The sequence below is a fragment of the Zootoca vivipara genome, chromosome 6 (genome assembly GCF_963506605.1).
Source record: "Zootoca vivipara chromosome 6, rZooViv1.1, whole genome shotgun sequence".
NCBI lineage: Eukaryota > Metazoa > Chordata > Lepidosauria > Squamata > Lacertidae > Zootoca > Zootoca vivipara.
In genome coordinates, this window is record NC_083281.1 from 59392920 (window position 1) to 59411529 (window position 18610).

An 18610-nucleotide genomic window follows, 5' to 3' on the forward strand; every position below is an offset into this window, starting at 1 on the left:
GTGTAAAAGCACCACGTGAACGCAGCCCTTTAAAACTGATTCCCCCGCCCCGCCCCCCACAAAGCAGTGGGATGTTAGACGCAGTCGAGAACAACACTGTAGAACTGAAACCATTCCAATACTCTACTTTTTATTAACCTCTTCATATCCAGAACCCATCACATTATTGGGATCCGTTTTATTTACTTAAGATATTTTGAGTGTTTTATCCCTTGGGAGAAAAGATGACACATGAATTTAATAAACAATGAGAAGTTGGGACAGACAAAGAACTTAGCAGCAGCACCCCTTTAAAGGAGATGCTAAGCTTTGCACCCCAAAACTTAGAAGTAGAGAATCAAATGCTGCAAGCTGCAGGATAAGGCAAAGAGAACATAAGGTGTGCTTCAAAATTGGCAGGTACAAACAGGGGAATCAGACAAGAAATGAATTTTGTGCAATGGCTCTTGGGGGAAGGAGGAGACTTTCTGCTGCTAACTGTAAGCAGAGGGGAAGAGAAACTTCCTCTCAACTGTCAGGAACTGGGTTGACCAAGATCAGTATTCACCTCCAAATGCAGGATCCAAATAGGAGGGTTAATTGTGGGACACTGAAGGAGGAAGGGCCATAGCATTGTGCCAGAGAATCTGCTCTGCTTGCAGGAGATCCCAGGTTCAGTCAGCAGCATCTCCAGGTAGGGTTGGGAATATGCTATCTGAAGCTCTGCAGAGCTGCTGCCAGTCAGTGTAGACAAGACTGAGCTAGATGGACCAGTGGCCTGGGTGCAGTAAAAGCCAGCTTCATGTGTGTTACTGTAGAGCAACTGCACTAGTTCAAGAGATCCAGTGAGGCAGCACAGGATCTGCAGCCCAAAATTTGCCTGGCTCATTCAAGGCTGTATTGAAAAACCAAACACTCTCCAGTTGCCCCAAAGTCTGCATGGTGTCTTCACTCCTTCCCATACAACATGCCTCTCTCCTCCCCTACTCCATGTGTGGCAATGGTTCCAGTTCCTTTTGTCTGCTGCTTCCTTCTTTGTCTTGTTCGCTCCTCTCCTAAGTGCTGTAAGACCTGCACCAGCAGGTGGTACTTCCAGGAGGTGGGGAAAGAGGCCTGCTATCACTGCCCTCCCTTACATTTGCCTTTTGCTGCTGCCAAGCTCCTCTGGAGGAGAGAGGTGGGAGCCAGCTGTATGTCATCCATCCTGGTGAAAGGCTCCTCTGAACTATATTTAAGCCACACCCTTGGAGTGCAGAAAGACCAGCACCAGAAACTTTACAGTCAGTTAACTCTTGTTTTGCCTTGTATTTATGTACTATTGTCTTTATTCTGGTGTTTGATGATCTTTGGCCATTTCTGAATTTGCTGACATGTTCTGTATTTTGCACATTTGTATTTCCAGTGCTCCGTCTTTTGTTGTGTAATGTTTGCTGTTAGTCGCTTTGATCACAGCTAATTGTGGAAAAGCGGAATACAACTAAACTCAGTCAATCCCAATTCTGCCCTCAACATCTCACCCTACAACCACCACCACCCGGGCCTGCAACTTGTGCCCTACTATCACTGTCCTGCGAGGACTGCATAGACCTTCTGAGCCCAGTTCGCACTAGCTCAATTCACCTTTAATTCCCCTTGCTGAAGTTGCACTGTTTGCCAGTATTCTATAGCCAACAGCTTCACTCAGCGCAGTTGGAACGTTCAGCAGCTCAACCAATAGTTTGGGGAAGATGGCAACAGGCAACAAACGGCTAATTGGTACATACAGAGAAGATGTGAGATAGAAAGATGGCGTGCACAGTTCAGAAGATCGCTTTCATTTATTTTTAAAACCACGAGTTAAAAACGACATTCTGTAGCAATGAAAGTAAAACCTTAGTGGGGGAAACCCAAATGGGATCTTGTATAAAAGACAGCGGTATAAAACCAGCCAAGAGGATTGGAAAGAAAACAAAGAGAGGCAAAAGATGCTGAGGGGGATATACTTTGGCTTACCTGAATACCAGGCAACCATTAACACCTCTCCCCACAATTGCATTTTCTTAAAAAAAGCAAGCCCCCATTTTTTTTAGCAGCTTGGGTGGGTGCCATCCCCTCTAGGCACTTCCCACCTCGCCCTGTGAGAGAAAGAGTGCTTGTGGGCACACGCCACTTTTTCAAGTGACCCAGGCTAAGAGTCAGTAGAATTAGAAAAAGCAATGGAGCTGAAAGAGGAAGTCTTCTGACTTCCTCCTTCAGTTTTATGTACTTTTTTCAAGAGAGAAAAAGGTAACCACCCATCACGGACTTATAAGCAAGCAGTTAAGTGAATGGGGGCTTAGAGGCTTTGTGGGTGCTAGGGAAAGAACCTAGCCCCAAGCACCCTATTGGCAACCCCTGGCATAAGTTAACCCCAGCTGTAATAGAACAGACTAGCGAAAGAAGGGCTAACGTTTGCCAGAATTTCTACAGCCCACAGCTGTGCTTTAACATTTCCAGTTCCTCAGAAACTCTTAGCGGTTAAGGCATCACTCATCTTTGTTCATGTGTACACACACCCTTGATAACAGCAGGTTAACTTGCCAACAGAGACTGAGGCCTGCAAGAGTCTAACGTTCTCTGCAAGAATCCCAGATGTCCACAGGCATTAGGAAGTGCTATAGAAACTGGCCAATGAGCTACCGCAATCAACTTTCTGCCTAGTCCTGAGCTACAGGGACGAAGCTCCAGCCCCAAGAGGCCAGAAAAAGGCTTGCGGGGCAGGGAGAAAAAAGGAAGTTTGTGCTGCCCTTCCTGTGAGGATTTTGGCTTGCAGGAGTCCCTGAAATAATACAACAGACAACACCACCGCCACCGCTGAAAGAATGGCAAGACAAAGCACCCTATGCAAATAACCGCCAGATATTCATCAATTTCGTATTTTCCATAAAGACACAGCCCATTCCCATTCCCCAACTAACAAATGCCACTGGTCTTCAGGCAGTCCTTCCTGCCCAAGTGTTTCCACAGTCCTCCTGCCCAGTCACTTGGCCACGAGTGGGCAGTGGAGCAGCCCCAGAAATGGGACCCAGCTCAGCTGCTGCTTTGGGGCAACCCGTCTGCCCCCAGGAGATGACAGCTTGCATCTTCCACCAGTGCTGGTCCTGGCCCTGGCTGGAAGGGAAACAAAAACATTAGGGATGAAGGAGGGGAACGAGATTAGGAGGCAAGAACCACACATTGTTTAAAGTGGAATCATAGTGCTTTAAATGTAGTGCGAATGTGGGCCCAGGTAAATCCATTTCCTCCAAGCCTGCCTGAAGCACCTTGCCCCAAAACAAGACATTCACCGCTGGGCAATATTTGTTAAGACTTCCTTTTCCTTCTCTGCCCCACCCTGGGGAGAAAGAGAGCAGCTAACAACCCAGCCCACTGCAGTCCACATGTGTTTAAGGAAGAAAAACAAGGGCAAGGAAACAGTTGTTTTTAAGAGGGAGTGAATACGTCTGGTTTGAGAACACAGCAAACAGCAGAGCTCATATCGTTAAAAAATAAGGATAGACTTCCAGTGGGGTGGATGTGTCAGTAAGACCAGAAGCACTTTATTATTTCTGGAACGTTTTTCCCCTCCGCATAAATTAACCTTGTAGAGAGGTGCCCGGCCTTTAAAATGCTGTCAGTTGCAAAAGATGGCACCATCTTTAAAAGATGGCACTTGTGGCTACACACTGGGCAAAGGGAGCTCTTGCAGACCTTGTTATAGCGGTAGCAAAGACACAAGATTTCCAGGGACAGATTAGGAACAGCTTGCGTTCCTGCATTATGAGCCAAGTCAGGCCATGCCCCTGGTGCCTGGGGTGTTGGAAGGAGGCCACCCTTCTCCAGCCATACCTTGGTGAGCAGCATATACTGGATGGCTCCTGGCGTGGGATCCCTCACCACGGCTGACAGCAGCTCCTCAGAGGGTGTTGCTGACCCCACGGGCAGACCTTTCAGGAACCTGGGCAGAGGGGGGAAGTAGAGAGACCAGGGTTAGGGCCTGAGGCTGTCCTGACCCCAGCAAGAAGAAGAAAAGGAGGATTGGGGAGGCACGGGGTGGGGGAGGGCAACACAGATTTCAGACATGCACAGAAAGCACCAGGGCAGTGGGCATCGAAAGTCTGCTAAAAAATTGTGTTCTGTTTATTAATGGCTTTCTGTTCAGCCTGTGGGTTGGAAACAAGAGGAAGAAAAGCCGCCAGTGATGTTCCCAGGGGATGGTGGGCCACTTCTGGCCAGCAGACCACAGGCTCACCCCCTTGTGCTAAATAAACTAAAAACAAACACTTCAATATTTTACTGCTAGGACACCTAAAACAGGAGAGTTCTCCAATAACAAGAGCCGGCACTTATCTGCCACATAAGGTAGGCTCTTCCAAAAAAAGGACAACTAAACACTTCACTATTTAACATTGGGCATGTTAAATAGAGCAGACCAGTTTTATGTAGTGCACCACCCTGAGACCTGCAGGTATAGGGTGGTATACAAATTTAAACAACAACAACAGTAGTAGTAGTAGTAGTAGTAGTAGTAGTAGTAATAATAGATTTTCAGAACCAGGGTGCATTTGTAAACAGACAATATCGTTTTTGTGAGCAGGCACTAGAGCAGGCATCCCCAAACTGCGGCCCTCCAGATGTTTTGGCCTACAACTCCCATGATCCCTAGCTAACAGGACCAGTGGTCAGGGAAGATGGGAACTGTAGTCCAAAACATCTGGAGGGCCGAACTTTGGGGATGCCTGCACTAGAGGCTTGCCTCTTTGGGGGGCGTTGGCCGTCATGGCACCACTGCCTCTGATTACAGGGGTGACACACTAAGTGGCAAGGAAGTGACTGGGCTCACGTACCGGCCTCCGTTATTCTCCGGAGGAAAGCTGCGCTTCGCAACTTCCACAAACTCATCCACCGTGTCATCCAGCATGAAGAGAACTGCGTTTGGGCCAGCGTCAAATGTATAAGCCACCTGTAAATCAAGCCCAGTTGTCAACAAAGCACCTGTTTTACTTTAAAAGGAAACTATCCCTCTGTGTGTGATGAGGAGGAGCAGGGTAGGCGTGTGCCTGCAAAAACCCTTCCTGGTCCAGAAAAGGCCTGGCTTATCGTTAAAGGGAAGTCCTGTGAAGCGAAGGGAGAATATAGGAACCCTCCTTGCAGACCTTGTTCTAAAAGCTTAGATTACACCTTAGGCAGCCTGAGGGTGAATTTAGTGAAGCAGTCGTTTTTGTGGAGAAATCTGCACCAGAAGGGGCAAAGCCTTAGCTGCTCTTCCATGATTTCCAGTGCTAATATTATTTTTAAAACACCTGTAATGGTTTTATCAAATCCATCAGCAAAACCACCTACTCCTTAAACTATGTTAGGTTAACCCCTAAACGAAAGAATACTAATGAAAAAGAATTTGGGAGGTGCCCAAGTACCATGCATTTTCACCCTGCCTTGTTTTGACTACATCCCTGGGCTCTAGCGATCATTGGCCCCTGACTCTTCCAAGCCAGCTGAGTTCTCCTAGCCTGCATGGGCCAACAGCTATCACCCTTCAGTCTCAGGACTTGGAAGGCCTGTTGGGCTCTAAAAGAACGGAGCTGCCATCGGGAAGCTGCAGGACCTTTGATCCTCTCATTGCAAGGTTTCCAAATGCCCTTGTCCATTTGACCCAGGCGCCTCCCTTTCCAAAGCCCTAGGGTGCCCCTGCCCTCCCGTGAGCACTGCAGCTCTCTTCCCCACCTTGGTCTTGCCGCAATGGGCATTGTAGCGGTGCACCAGGGCCACCACTTGCTTGGAGATGTCATTGAGGTAGAAGATGGGTGGGAAAGTGTCCAGGCAGGTCGCGTGGAACTGGTTGCTGTCCTTCATGGTCAGCTCCCCAAAGGCCTCGAAGTCCCTCTGCTGGATATGCTGGGTCATTTGGGACATGCGCTCCGGAACCAGAGCCTCAGCACGGTGCTGGAAGAGGGATGAGATGGCTTTTGCTGTTTAGTATTTATTTATCATGGCTACTCCACAGTTTATCGTGGCAATGCTGCTGGAAACCGCAGGAGGGGAGAGGGCTCTGGTGCTCAAATGAGGATTGAGTGTTTCCCCCAAGGAATCAGCACTTTCTCTTACCTTCAGCAGGAGGCTGGTCTTCACACTAGTCTGCATGCCTGCCGTGCTACCCACGTGCTTCTTCTCTGCACTCACCTGCCAGGAAGAGGCACAGAGAACAGCAGCCGTTCAGGCTCTGGCAAAAAGGGTCCTCCAGTGTTGTATAATACACAACATCCAGCCCACTCATTACCTGGAAAACCAGTTTACAACAACCCTGCAGTTTTTTCCTGGCGCCTGCCAATGCCCTCACTCACCACCAGGATCAACACCCTCAGCTCTGGCCAGTGCGTCTCCGGCGCCACCTGCTGGGCGATGCTGTCCTTGCCATCAGCGTTTTGCCCCATGACCCACTGCACGAAGCCCCCGAACATACTTCGGCAGGCACTTCCGGAGCCTTGCCGGGCCACTTCAGAGAGCTCACCCTCCACACCATAGAGCTTGGCCAACGTGTATACTGCAGCATCAGAGAGAAAGAGAGAGGAAGGAGAGTGGAGTCGTTTGTTTATTTATTGCATTTATATACTTGGATATAAATCGGTTGGTTAGAGCATGGTGCTGATAATACCAAGGTTGCAGATTCGATCCCTGTATGGGACAGTTGCCTATTCCTGCATTGCTGCATTGTTGGATGAGGTGGTCCTCAGGTCCCTTCCAACTCTATGATTCTACTAAGGAATGCCTCTGTCATGATGTCTACGACACCCAAGATTTTTCTCCAAGGAGGCAAACACTGTTCTCCCTCTCTCCATTTTATCCTCACAACAGTCCTGTGAGGCAGGTTAGGCTGAGAGGCAGTGGTAGGCCCAAGGTCACCCAGTGAGTGTCATGGCCGAGAGGGGATTTGAACCCTGGTCTCCCAAGGTTCTAGTCCGACATTCTAACCACTGCACCACAGTGGCTCTCCCATGAGACACTTGTCATCCCTTGGGACCTTGAGGATACCCTCAACACAGCCATTTCTTCTCAGCCTCTTGGCTCTCCCACAGAAATCTACATGGTTTTCACCCCCATTTCCCCCTTCCTCACAACAAACCTGCCAGGTTGGTTAGACTGAGTGAGAGAAAGATTGACTCCAGGTTTCCAGGTGAGCTTCATTACTGAAGGGGATTTAAACTCTGGCCTCTCAGGCCTGACTCTGACACTTTAACTGAGGGGCTGGCCAACATTTCGACTGTGCTCCTAGCGAGAGATGCCATTTTGAACAGGGGAAGCAAGAGAGTCAAAAGAATCTGGATGGAGCAGACCAGATCTCCAGGAGCTGCCATCAGTTTCCCCCACTCACCTAGACAGGCAAACCCAGCTGCAGAAGAGGCCAGCCCAGCCGCTGTTGGAAAGTTGTTTTCTGAGGCAATGTGGACCCTGTAGGCAAGGCTGAGGGCAGAGCGGCTGCTGCTGTCGCCGCTGTTACCATTACCGCTGTGCCGCTTCCTCGCCAGACGGCGTACTGGAAGAGAGAGAGAATGGAGGATAGCAAGGAATATGATATAAGCCAGGCAGAAGATATCCGCAGTCAAGGAAATGTGACAGACACACAAAAGGCCCCTATTTTCATTGGCATCCCACTGGCTTCTGCAGATGCCCCTGTTCATGCAGACATTCCCTTGATGTCTAGACCAGAGTCTCTTCCTTTAATTACTGTTCTGTTTTAATGAGGTAGTTTTATTGCATAGTTTAATTATGGATGCTCACACTTTAATTGGACTGATCTGCTGTGTATTTTATTGATGGGTGTTTACATTTTAACGCTTGTATGTGTAAAACCACTTAAAATCCTAGTTTGGCCTTAAGAGGTAAATAATTATTAATAATAATAGGATTAACTGCCACTTGGTGGAAATACCAAGCGGGGAGAGTGCTGTTGCACCCTGTCTTGCTTGTGGTCTTTCTGGAGGCACCTGGTTGAACACAGGGAGAACAGGACACTGGATTAGATCAGCCTTTTTCTACCATGCTCTTTTTGTGTTCTTATGTAAACTCACTTCGGACAGCAGGTGGAGTCTCATGAGGGGAAATGTTCCATAAAATAATGCTATGTTCATTTTCTGCGTGGAGGGAACTGACTCAGTATAAAACAGCTTCCTATACTCCTGTAATTTGCAGCTGTACCTCACCAGTGTTCCAGATATGAGCCCTGTTTAAAACTGAACGGGAATAATTGTATATTGTTTTTGTGTGCTTTGCAGTGGATCCCAGAACCGTGGTAACAGCAGAGAGGAGGGCCTGTCTCCATCATTATCTCCATCATTATCATCATCCCTGTTTGCCGACATATTTGGTGGCTAAAGAATGGCAACCCCAAAGATCACTGGACAGAATAATAACATTTTTAGCTGCAATGTTTTTTAAGGTGTTTTTTTAATTAAAAAAAACCTGTTTTATGATATTTCGGATGAATTCAAGCTCCGTGCCTGATACCAGTTCTTGCAGCTTTATCGCAGAACTTAAAACAGACCCAAACCATTTCCCTGGCATTTGCTACGCAGGTGTGCCTAAGCCTTCCTTCACTCAAACTAAACCCACAACTTCTCACTCTGCCCTCAGAAGAAAGAGCAACAGCACATTTCTCCCAACCTTCCATCAGAAAACAGTCAAGGTAAAAAAATATCTATGGTTGACCTCTCCCCAAGTGGAATATACAGGTTATATTCAGCCAAGCATTACTCAGAGTGGACCCATTGCAATTAATGGAGCCAAGTTAACCATGACTATTAATTTCAATGAAACTATCGTGGTGATGACTATCATTAAATACAACCCTAAGAATCCAGACTTGACAAAAGAGGTCTATGCTTCTGTGTGCTGCCTTCCACTCACTCTCTCGTAGGCATGACTGGAGACGTGGCTGACCAATATCATCCTCCTTCCCATTGAGCCAGAGGCGGTCCTCAGTGAAGTCCCGGCTGATGGCAGCTGTTGTCGTGGTTTTCAGCTGTAACAGAGCCACAAGTTAGAAGCTCACAAGACACGAGCAGTTAACCTGTCGCCCTCCAGCTCCCGTTGGACTCCAGTTCCCTCCACCCTTGGCCATGCTGGCTGGGGCTGATGGGAGCTGGAGTCCAACATCCGCTGGAGAGCTGCAGGTTAGCCACCCCCATCATAAATGAACAACCACCTGGGACCATCTAAGCAGACCTCTACCTTGCAATCCTATGCCCATTTGCTCAGAAGTAGCCTTCACTTTGCCCAATGGTAATTGCCCCCCAGTAAACCTGCTTACCTGGCAGTGAACCCCACTGAGCATAGTAGGCTAGGCATAACATGCTAAAGCCAGAAGAATGAGGGGCCACACACCTATATTTACAATCTTAAAAAGCAGTAAAAACATTGATAAAATAACTTTAAAAAAAACACCAGGCAGACCCCTCTGGGGAGTTTTCATACACAAGGCATTGGTCTCTAATTCCCCCCACCCCCTCATCTGACCACCACATGGTTCACCTCTCTGGAGAAGGACTTCTGCATGACCCCAATACCTAGGTTGGGGCAGGTTAAGAGGGAAATATAATTTTAGTTGCAGATTCCAGGCTAGAAAAACCTACCAACGTCACTTGTTGGGAAGGAAGGAACCTGTGTTTTTCCTAAACCTTAAGAGGTTTATGCATCTACATGGTGGTGACATTGACCCAAATCACAGAGTGAGTTTCTACCACCCTCCTGATGCTACCATTCTTCTTTCAAGAAAACAGGATCCTAACTTGCAAGTTTGGCTTCACAATCATGACATCCCTTCCAAGACCACCAGTACATCCAGATTTTTTTTAAAGCATCTACATTGGGTTTGTTTTCCCTCTGTGCAACTATACCTCCCTTAGTAAGGTTAATCGTGGTTTTGTGACTAACAATTCCTCATTTGTAACCCTCAGTTTTGCAGACAAAAGGGGACATTTATGATGATTTGGTACTAACCTGATCTTGGTGCAGGGTGACGCTGAGGGAAGAATTAATTGGCAAGATCAGCTCTTCATCACGCTTCCCCCCTGGGTAAAGGAGGACATTGTTTGAAAAGGAAGAGAGTGAACCCAGAAGCACTTCACCATTCTCTACAGTCAGTTCCCTGGGTGGTCAGTGTCTCAATAGCATCATTAACCTTGGGAGATGACAGAACTAGTCCAACCTGATCTTTCTCATGTCAATAGATGGAACTACATTATAGCAGCAAGGTAAACCTATTATTTGCTGGTGCAATCTTCCTCCTCCTCCTGGCTTATGGCTAGCTAATTTGCCCACTTGTAGTGCTGGGAAGGAAATAGAGCTAGATTTCCCAACAAACAAATCCTGAGTTGTTTTGGGTATGCATAGAGTAACCCACCAATCTTCTAAGGGACAAGGCCAATCATTTTTTAAATTTAGAACTGGAATTTACAAAATTAGTTGTTTTATTTACAATATCCTAAATGCAATTCACTTTTCACATTGGAAAAATGTGTTTTTATCTCTAATCCACTTCATCTTTGTTTCCTTCATATGGAATTTCACAACTCAGGAGTAACTGCCTAAGATGCTTTTCCAAACGCCTTCACTGTCAGTATTTGGGATGCAGAATGCACTCTTTCCTTGTTGATCCACTTTTAATTTAAAGTTTCTTTAGTACAATGGAAATTATGACACATCATGCAGAACCCTCAATTACTTTTGATGGAAGACCAGCAAACTCTCATATTTCGAGTGCACATGCATGCCTAGAATCAATTATTTAAAAGCTAACTTTCAATGCAGCAAAATATTGTTCCATTTACTGATACTCCTGCATTTTAAGGGATATTTTAAGAAGGGAGAAGGGAAACTCACACTTCACCAAAGGTACAAGAAAAAGGAAGGAGTCTCTCTTTCTTCTCCTTTTAACCTCATTCTCTTGTACATGGATCTTTTGCAAAAAGGGCTCTTGTAGGTCTCACACTATACAGTGCCTTCTTAAAACCACTCAGAACAAAATCTAACTGTGCTCATGTTCAGTTGAGCTTGCTTGAGCAAAAACATATAGAAGATCCCAGCCTTTAAAATGAGCACAAACATACACTTTCCTCTACGACAGTGTTTGGGAACCCGCAGCCCTCCAGATGTTGTTGGACTCTTAACTCCCAACAGCCCCAGCCAGGGTGGTAAATGATGAAGGAATGATGAGAGTTGGGAGCCCAGCAAATATCCTGAGGGCTACAGGTTCTACGTCCCTGGCCTGTTAACTCTTTTCCCTCCTCACGCTCCTGGTTCACAAATTTGAAAGCCAGTCTTGAGATCCGAGGAGCAGCCACTAAGGTTTGCAATAATAATAACAACAAATACACTTAAAAATGGGAGGTAAAAGGGGAGAGGAAAGGAGGTACTCACAGTATTTTATCACCGCGATGTTAACAGGGGCTGTGCAGGTCACGACCGCCAAGGGTTTATCTTCAGCCATGGCGATGACAGACGAGAAGGGGGCGCAGAGGAGGAGAGAGGAGCAAAGGGTGGATCAAGTAAGAAGGGGCACAACTTCAGATCCTGCAAAAATGCCAGGAGCCAACCCAACGGCTTAGTCGAATCCTAGCTTGCTTGCGCTGTTTTCTCTACGCCAGCTACCCAGTTGCACTGACCACACGGGCGACAGGAAAGCAGATCCAAGATTGCAAGCCACACTCCCACATGTGCCTGCAAGGAGAAAAAGGAATGCCACGCCCTGCACAGCTGCCTTCTCTGGGATTGGCCAAGGAAGCACCAGCTGCTGCAAGCCTGCCCAATCAGAGCCGGTCTCGTCTCCTCCTGTTGCAATTCTTATCCAATGAGAGCGCGTCGGAAGATGGTGCTCCTCTCTCTCCTCATTCAGAATCCTGATCAGAAAGGCGGAACCCTCGAGGCGCTTTTTTAGGGGGAAATGTTTCCCGCACGGACGTTTTCAACACCGCGCAGGACATAGTAGGACATAGTAGGCAGCTGAGATCCAGCTTTCCATTCTGTTTGGGGGAATATGGGGGCAACCATAATTCATTTGTGCACCAGATCCTTTCTGGTTTGTCAGTATTCTTGTTGCATTAGTCCCGCAGAAAAATTGAGAGCAAGTAAAGCAGGTGGCGCTGTGGGTTAAACCACAGAGTCTAGGGCTTGCTGATCAGAAGGTCAGCGGTTTGAATCCCTGCGACGGGATGAGCTCCTGTTGCTCGGTCCCAGCTCCTGCCAACCTAGCAGTTCGAAAGCACGTCAAAGTGCAAGTAAATAGGTACCGCTACAGCGGGAAGGTAAACGGCGTTTCCGTGCGCTGCTCTGGTTCGGCAGAAGCGGCATTGTCATGCTGGCCACATGACCTGGAAGCTGTACGCCGGCTCCCTCGGCCAATAACGCGAGATGAGCGCCGCAACCCCAGAGTCGGTCACGACTGGACCTAATGGTCAGGGGTCCCTTTACCGTTTAAAGCAATATCTTTAAGTAGATTTTTTTTTCGTCGTGGAAGCAAATTTGAATCACATGGGGCTCTTTTCAAGTTGGGTCTTCAGTAAAGAAAACTCTAGCTATATTCTCCGAAAGAACACGGTGATGATATTGCCCACATTGCAGTGTTACAAAAGAGAGTGCAAGTTTTAAAGTTCTCCAGAACTCTTCAGTAGGCTACAGTACAGTACAGTGAAAATGTAGACAGTGACACCTTGTGGGTTGACCATAGCAGTGCACAAACTTCAGGATTTACACTGCGATTGTTGGTTAATTTACCTCAGAGTAAAAATTATTCATCCCATCTGAAGTTTTCACTCCAACCTCATCCTCTGGAGTTTGGTTCCTCTGTGAACTGAACTGAAAGTTGCCTTGGAAAAACTTTGCAGTTCATGGGAAGTTGGGAACATTCCCCATTTTGGCTGAAGCTGCTAGGAATTGTAGTCAAAAACATCTGGAAGGCACCAGACTGGGTGAGGATGAGGTAAGTCACTATGACTAGCAAAGTCTGTAATTCATTGGTGGCACTACCGCCAAAATAATAACAACACTGGGATGAAAGGGGTAAAATGTGCTTTTTAGAAGGGTGGCTTTATCCCATATGTTAAATTTATGAAAAAGAAATAACAATATATTTCACATAACACTCACATCCTATATATATTTTCTCTGAAGCAAGTCCTGGTCCTCATTTTCAAGTGAGTGTGCTTAAGAGTGTTAATTTCCAGTACCTTTTTCTTCGAGGAAAGTGGGTGAAACTACTTGTTCATGGCATGGTTGGCCCCTCACTCCCCCTCTGCCATTGCCTCTGTGCATCATAATTACATGGTGGATAAGGGACTGTGTCTCAACTTGGCTCTTAAAAGTTTTCTGGAACATGATTGCTTATTTAAGAAATATATATATTCATTATATACTTATTCATATGATTAGCACTGTGCAAGCACATCCAAGTGTCCAAGACCACTCCCATTTTTATTTAATCACAGGAAAGAATGCAGGAAAGTTGCCTTATAGGAAGACAGACTTGTTGATTCATCTAGCTCAGCAATGTCAGCCCTACCTGGAGATGCTGGGGATTGAAACTAAGACCTTCTGCATACAAAGCAGGTGTTAATTCACTGAGCCACAGATATTCAGCAGCCTTTTGATTTGGGGTGTTTCACATTGAATTTGTGACATGCCACATTCATCTGCATATTCAACTTTCTTTCCTTTGTGGGGGTGGTTTGAATAAATTATATAATTTGATATCACAGGATTTATTTAACCAGTAACGGTTAAATATAATCCAGTTTCCAACTTGTTACAAAATGCAGACACCACTCAGCCAGTTTCCTTGTCCACTTTTGCTTACTACGGTATCTAGCAACTGGGCATCATGCTCTAATAAAGACACTAGAGGGAGCTCAAAGACTGCAGACACCACAAGGTGCTTACTTCTTGAGGTCTTTTATATGGCAGTGCCTCTTCCAAATCATTACACTTGAGGAACAGCCACACTATGCATTTAAAGCAGAACTATACAACTTCATTAGTCATGGCTTCCCCCAAATAATCCTGGTAGCTGTCATCTGTTAGAAGACCCCTGCTCCCCTCACAGAGCTTTGATTCCCAGAGTGGTATAAGTCAATTCTTCTTCACAGGGAACTTTGGAAATTGTAGCTCCATGAGGGTCTAGGGATCTCCTAACAGCTCTATGCAGCCTTAACAAACTACAGTTCCCACCCCCTCTCCATCTCTCCCTCTCCAGTGCTAGTGAGTACTCTGAGGGATGGCAACTCAAGTAGGAAGGAAGGAGCTGACACAGGTTTCCCTTCTGTGTCTCCAGCTACCCTGAGCATCCTTCTACTGAACCACTTTTCTTTCTCCCTCCTCTCCCTAATTGAATGGTTCTTAAAGGGTGTGGTAACACATGTGTTACTGATTGTAAGAGCACTTCAGGTGTATGCTATATGTATAACAACTGTTTGTTTGACTGGTCATGCAAGAAGCAATCCACTGCAAGTTTACGCTCTTGTGAAGCTGAACTTAATGCTTTGACATATTCACTCATGGATGTTGAATGGCTGCTGCAATTATGTGAGGACATGAGAGTGCAAATTTCTTGTCCAATATAGGTCTACCAGGACAACAAATCATGCATAACTTCGCTTCATTCTAAGGGGTGTAAGCAAAGAACCAAGTACTTGCAGATCAAGCTATGTCATGCAAGGGATTGTATCCAGAGAAGACTCATAAAAGTGTCCTACATGCCAGGGAAATAAATTCCTGCTGATTTGTTGTCTAAAGTTGTTAACAGAGAACAACTGGATGTATATGTACAACTGGATGTATATGTACATATCGCCCCATGCATCTCATGCCCCTGATTGGAGGCCATTGTGTCCGGTGCTGTGTTTGAACTGTGCTACCTCATTTCTAGCCTCATGAGAGTCACTGCTCAACATTGCTGTCACTAAGAGATGAGCATGTGTGTGTGACTCATAACCCCAGCTTCCATGGAGCTGGTACACAAACCAAATCAACCCTCACCAAGTACAAGCTGGCAGACAGTTCCTTTACCCACTTTTGACGCAGCGCGACGGGAATTGGTGATCTGCCACATGATGCATCACAGATTGGATAGGTCAGGGGTCCCCAGACTTACGGAGCGGCGGGCCGGTGCCCGCCGCGCCGACCGCGCGGTGGGCCGGACTGCAGGGGAGTGCGCGCGCAGCGGGCCGGAGGGCGGGGGAGTGCTCGCCCGTGCGCATGCGCACACGCACACGGGCAGAAAAAAAATCGGCGAAAATCGCTTGTGCGCATGCGTATGGGCCTCCCCCGACCCGGAAGTGCACCAGAAATGACCTCTTCCGGGTCGGGAGAGGCCCGTACGCATGCGCACAAAGGATTTTCGGCGATTTTTTGCCGATTTTTCAGATCGCCGCTGCGCCGCGCGCCGTGAGAGCGGGCGGCGGCAGCGGGCGGCGGGGGTCGTCGCGGGCCGGATTGGAAGGCCGATTGGGCCGCATCCGGCCCGGGGGCCGTAGTTTGGGGACCCCTGGGATAGGTCAACCGTGGTCTAAGGCCCTGCTCATACCCCTGTGGGAGAGAGTTCCAAAGGTGCTACCGTAAGGACTTCCTTTTCTCAGTCCTGAATCTGTGCTGGCTGAGACTGGTGGGAGTTGTTGTTCAAAACATCTGACAGGGTTGGCAAAGGCTGCCTCAAGGTACTAGCATGGCCATTCTGCTCTGTTCACGAGAGGAGCAGAATGGCACCTGTCTCTCCATGGAAAAGTTCAGGGCACGGTGATTTGCTCTCAATTCCACCTAGCTCAGATCTCCCTGGACCCGTCTGGTGGGCTTGTTTTGCCACCTGCCAAGCATCCAAAGTGTCCAGAGACCTCTGGATGTGTCCACGGTCAGTTCCATGAAGGCCTGCCAGCAGGTTATAGATAGACAGCGGAGGGCCGGCCAGCAGGGTATAGATAGAAACACCGCCTCTATTTTTGCCCTTCTTGGTGCAGGTGCCAGAGGAACTGGCCTGCCCCGAGTCAGGATTATTTATAGGGGCTGGTATTTAGGGGGACAGTGCTGCTTTTCCATTTTGCCGTGGGAGAAAGAAAACTGAGATGGGAGAGAGGCGTGGTTGTCGTGGTCCTATAACCAATGCCTCCTCTCTTGTATCCAGCATCGGATCACACTAGGTCACTTGACGGCAGCTTGTAAAACACTCTGGATTGTAAAACTAAACTGAAAAACAAGGTCATTTCGTTCCAGACCTCTCCTGACTGCGCCATGATCCCGTCATTCCTGAATGAATGTCAGGGGACGGAGGGTTCACGGAGCCCTAGTGATGTGGTTACAAAAACCACAAAAAACAGGTTCACATGAGCATGTGCAGAGTTCCTTTACACAACTCATTTAGGAATAGGAGTGGGAAGGAGGCTGGGGAGGAGGTTGTCTCCCAAGTGGGCTTGGGTTCTTGCATGTCTTATTGTAGAATGGAATCCCATAATCCCATAGGGGGTGACCGTTGCTGCAAAGTACCTCAGAAATATTTGCAAAATCATCCACTTTAATACTGGGGGAAGATTGGTTTCCATCTTCTGGCCCACCCCTCTTAAGTGGAAGACCATGCCTCCTTTGGGTGCAAGCTCCACAGACACACGGGATAACAATGGCCTGACTACAGATAATTCATCTGGCGGTTCCCTCATTGCGAGAAGTGAGGTTACAGGGAACCAGACAGAGGGCCTTCTCGGTAGTGGCACCCGCCCTGTGGAACGCCCTCCCAGCAGATGTCAAGGCAATAAGCAACTATTTTACTTTTAGAAGACAACTGAAGGCAGCCCTGTTTAGGGAAGTTTTTAATGTTTGATGCTGTACTGTTTTTAATATTCGGTTGGAAGCCGCCCAGAGTGGCTGGGGAAACCCAGCCAGATGGGTGGGGTATAAATAATAAATTATTATTATTATTATTATTATTATTATTATTATTAACAAATCATTTTGAACAGTGCTATGTTCTACAAAACAGCAGTGATTTATATTGGTAAACCTAAATTAATTCTCTTAAGTGGTCGTGAGGAAGGACATGTGGCTGGTTGGTGTGTGACTTCCATCGCTCTTGCTGTTCCACTCCATCCTTACTGTTCCACTCCATCCTCATCCTTTGCAAGGTTCTGGGGTACCTCTGGGTCTCAGCCTGGGACTTTACTCAAAATGGCAAGGAAATGACAGAAGAACTTTCCGACAGTCAAGAGCGGTTTGGCAGTGGAACAGACTCCCACGAGAAGTGGTGGCCTCCCCTTCTGTGGAAGCTTTTAAGGAGTGGTTGGATGGCCATCTGCCATGGATGCTCTAGCTGAGATTCCTGCATTGCAGGGGGTTGGACTAGCTTACCCTTCCAGCTCTATGATTCTATGACAGTTGTGCCATGGGTTCATCACCTAGGTGCGTTTAGGATGCCCTGTGAGGATAACATTTTGAGAGGCAGTGCAATGTAATGGTTAGAATGTTAGACTACAACCTAGGGTACAAATCCCCACCCAGTCCTGAAGCTCCCTGGGTGTGACCTTGGGCCAGTCTCCATCTCTCAGCCTAACCTCACAGGGTTGTTGTGAAGATGAAAAGGGGAGGAAAAGAACCATGTATACCACTGTGAGCTCCTTGGAGGGAAAGGTGGGATATAAGTAAAATGAGCAATAACACAGAAAAATAGCTGCCATTTCTTTGCTTTGTATTGACTGTGTGTGTTTATGGGGTGACTAAAGCAGTTTCCCTCTTGACCCGGGGAGGCCCCAGCCCTGTCGGAAAAGCTTGTGGACAAAAGAGCAGGCAAGAGCATCAGGTACACTTTCCAGCTCAACCCAGCCTGGGACGAGTGGAAAAACTCATCCATTCATTCCAGATCAATGCTCCCTCCTTTGGCCCAGCTCAGCGGATTGGTGGCTGGCCGTCTGCCTGGACCCCCCACCAGCCCGGCAGTCCTGCACTATATTTATCAGCACTTTCCATCTGCCACATGAAGAAGAGAGGAAACATTTGAGCTTATTTTAGACCCCACAACATTCTTTCCTGCTCTGGCCCTCGGGCGGACAGGTGGAACGACCGTATTTAGCCACTTGGGGGCTGAAAATAGAAGGGCCCGTTTACAACGCAGTTTCCTTTAGGCAGCTCCGCACCCTATTTACGTACTCCGGCGAAGGAGAATGTTGCCCTCACCCCGTTGCCCAAATTATAAATATTAACGTGGCTGACATCATTGCTCCAGCGAGCCTCTCCTTCCTCTTAACAGCCTGTTCTTGGGAGAGAGAAAGAGATGCTCAAATAGAAATGGAAAGGCGCAGACGACTGGGAAGACCTCCTGAGCAATGGATGTGAGGATGCATGAAAGAATGAACTTTGCCTGGGAACACAGAAAGCTGCCTTATACAGACTCAGGCCACTGACCCAACTAGCTCAGTATTGTCTACACCAGGCATCCCCAAACTGCGGCCCTCCAGATGTTTTGGCCTACAACTCCCATGATCCCTAGCTAACAGGACCAGTGGTCAGGGATGATGGGGATTGTAGTCCAAAACATCTGGAGGGCCGAAGTCTGGGGATGCCTGGTCTACACTGAAAGGCAGCTGCTCTCCAAGGCTTCAGAAAGCTGGATGAT

The 18610-nt window shown here is 47.5% G+C and overlaps 1 protein-coding gene across 1 annotated transcript; it reads right to left on the bottom strand.

Moving 5' to 3' along the window:
• Window positions 1-1777: 1777 nt before the first annotated feature.
• On the bottom strand, window positions 1778-11711 carry MVD (mevalonate diphosphate decarboxylase). The gene is made up of 10 exons (XM_035120869.2): window positions 11389-11711; window positions 9970-10040; window positions 8878-8992; window positions 7346-7507; window positions 6318-6517; window positions 6082-6156; window positions 5701-5919; window positions 4824-4939; window positions 3826-3934; window positions 1778-3108 (listed from the first exon to the last, which is right to left on the bottom strand). The coding sequence occupies exons 1-10, from the start codon at window positions 11456-11458 to the stop codon at window positions 3028-3030; spliced, it is 1218 nt and encodes a 405-aa protein (XP_034976760.1). The 5' UTR covers window positions 11459-11711; the 3' UTR covers window positions 1778-3027.
• Window positions 11712-18610: the final 6899 nt, after the last annotated feature.

Coding starts and splice junctions, on each gene's coding strand:
- MVD (XM_035120869.2), bottom strand. CDS start 11,458: ATGGCTGAAGATAAACCCTTGGCGGTCGTGACCTGCACAGCCCCTGTT. Junction 8,993..9,969: donor TCACCCTGCACCAAGATCAG/GTTAGTACCAAA, acceptor GCTCTGTTACAG/CTGAAAACCACGACAACAGC. Junction 3,935..4,823: donor CCGGAGAATAACGGAGGCCG/GTACGTGAGCCC, acceptor CCCTCTGCCCAG/GTTCCTGAAAGGTCTGCCCG.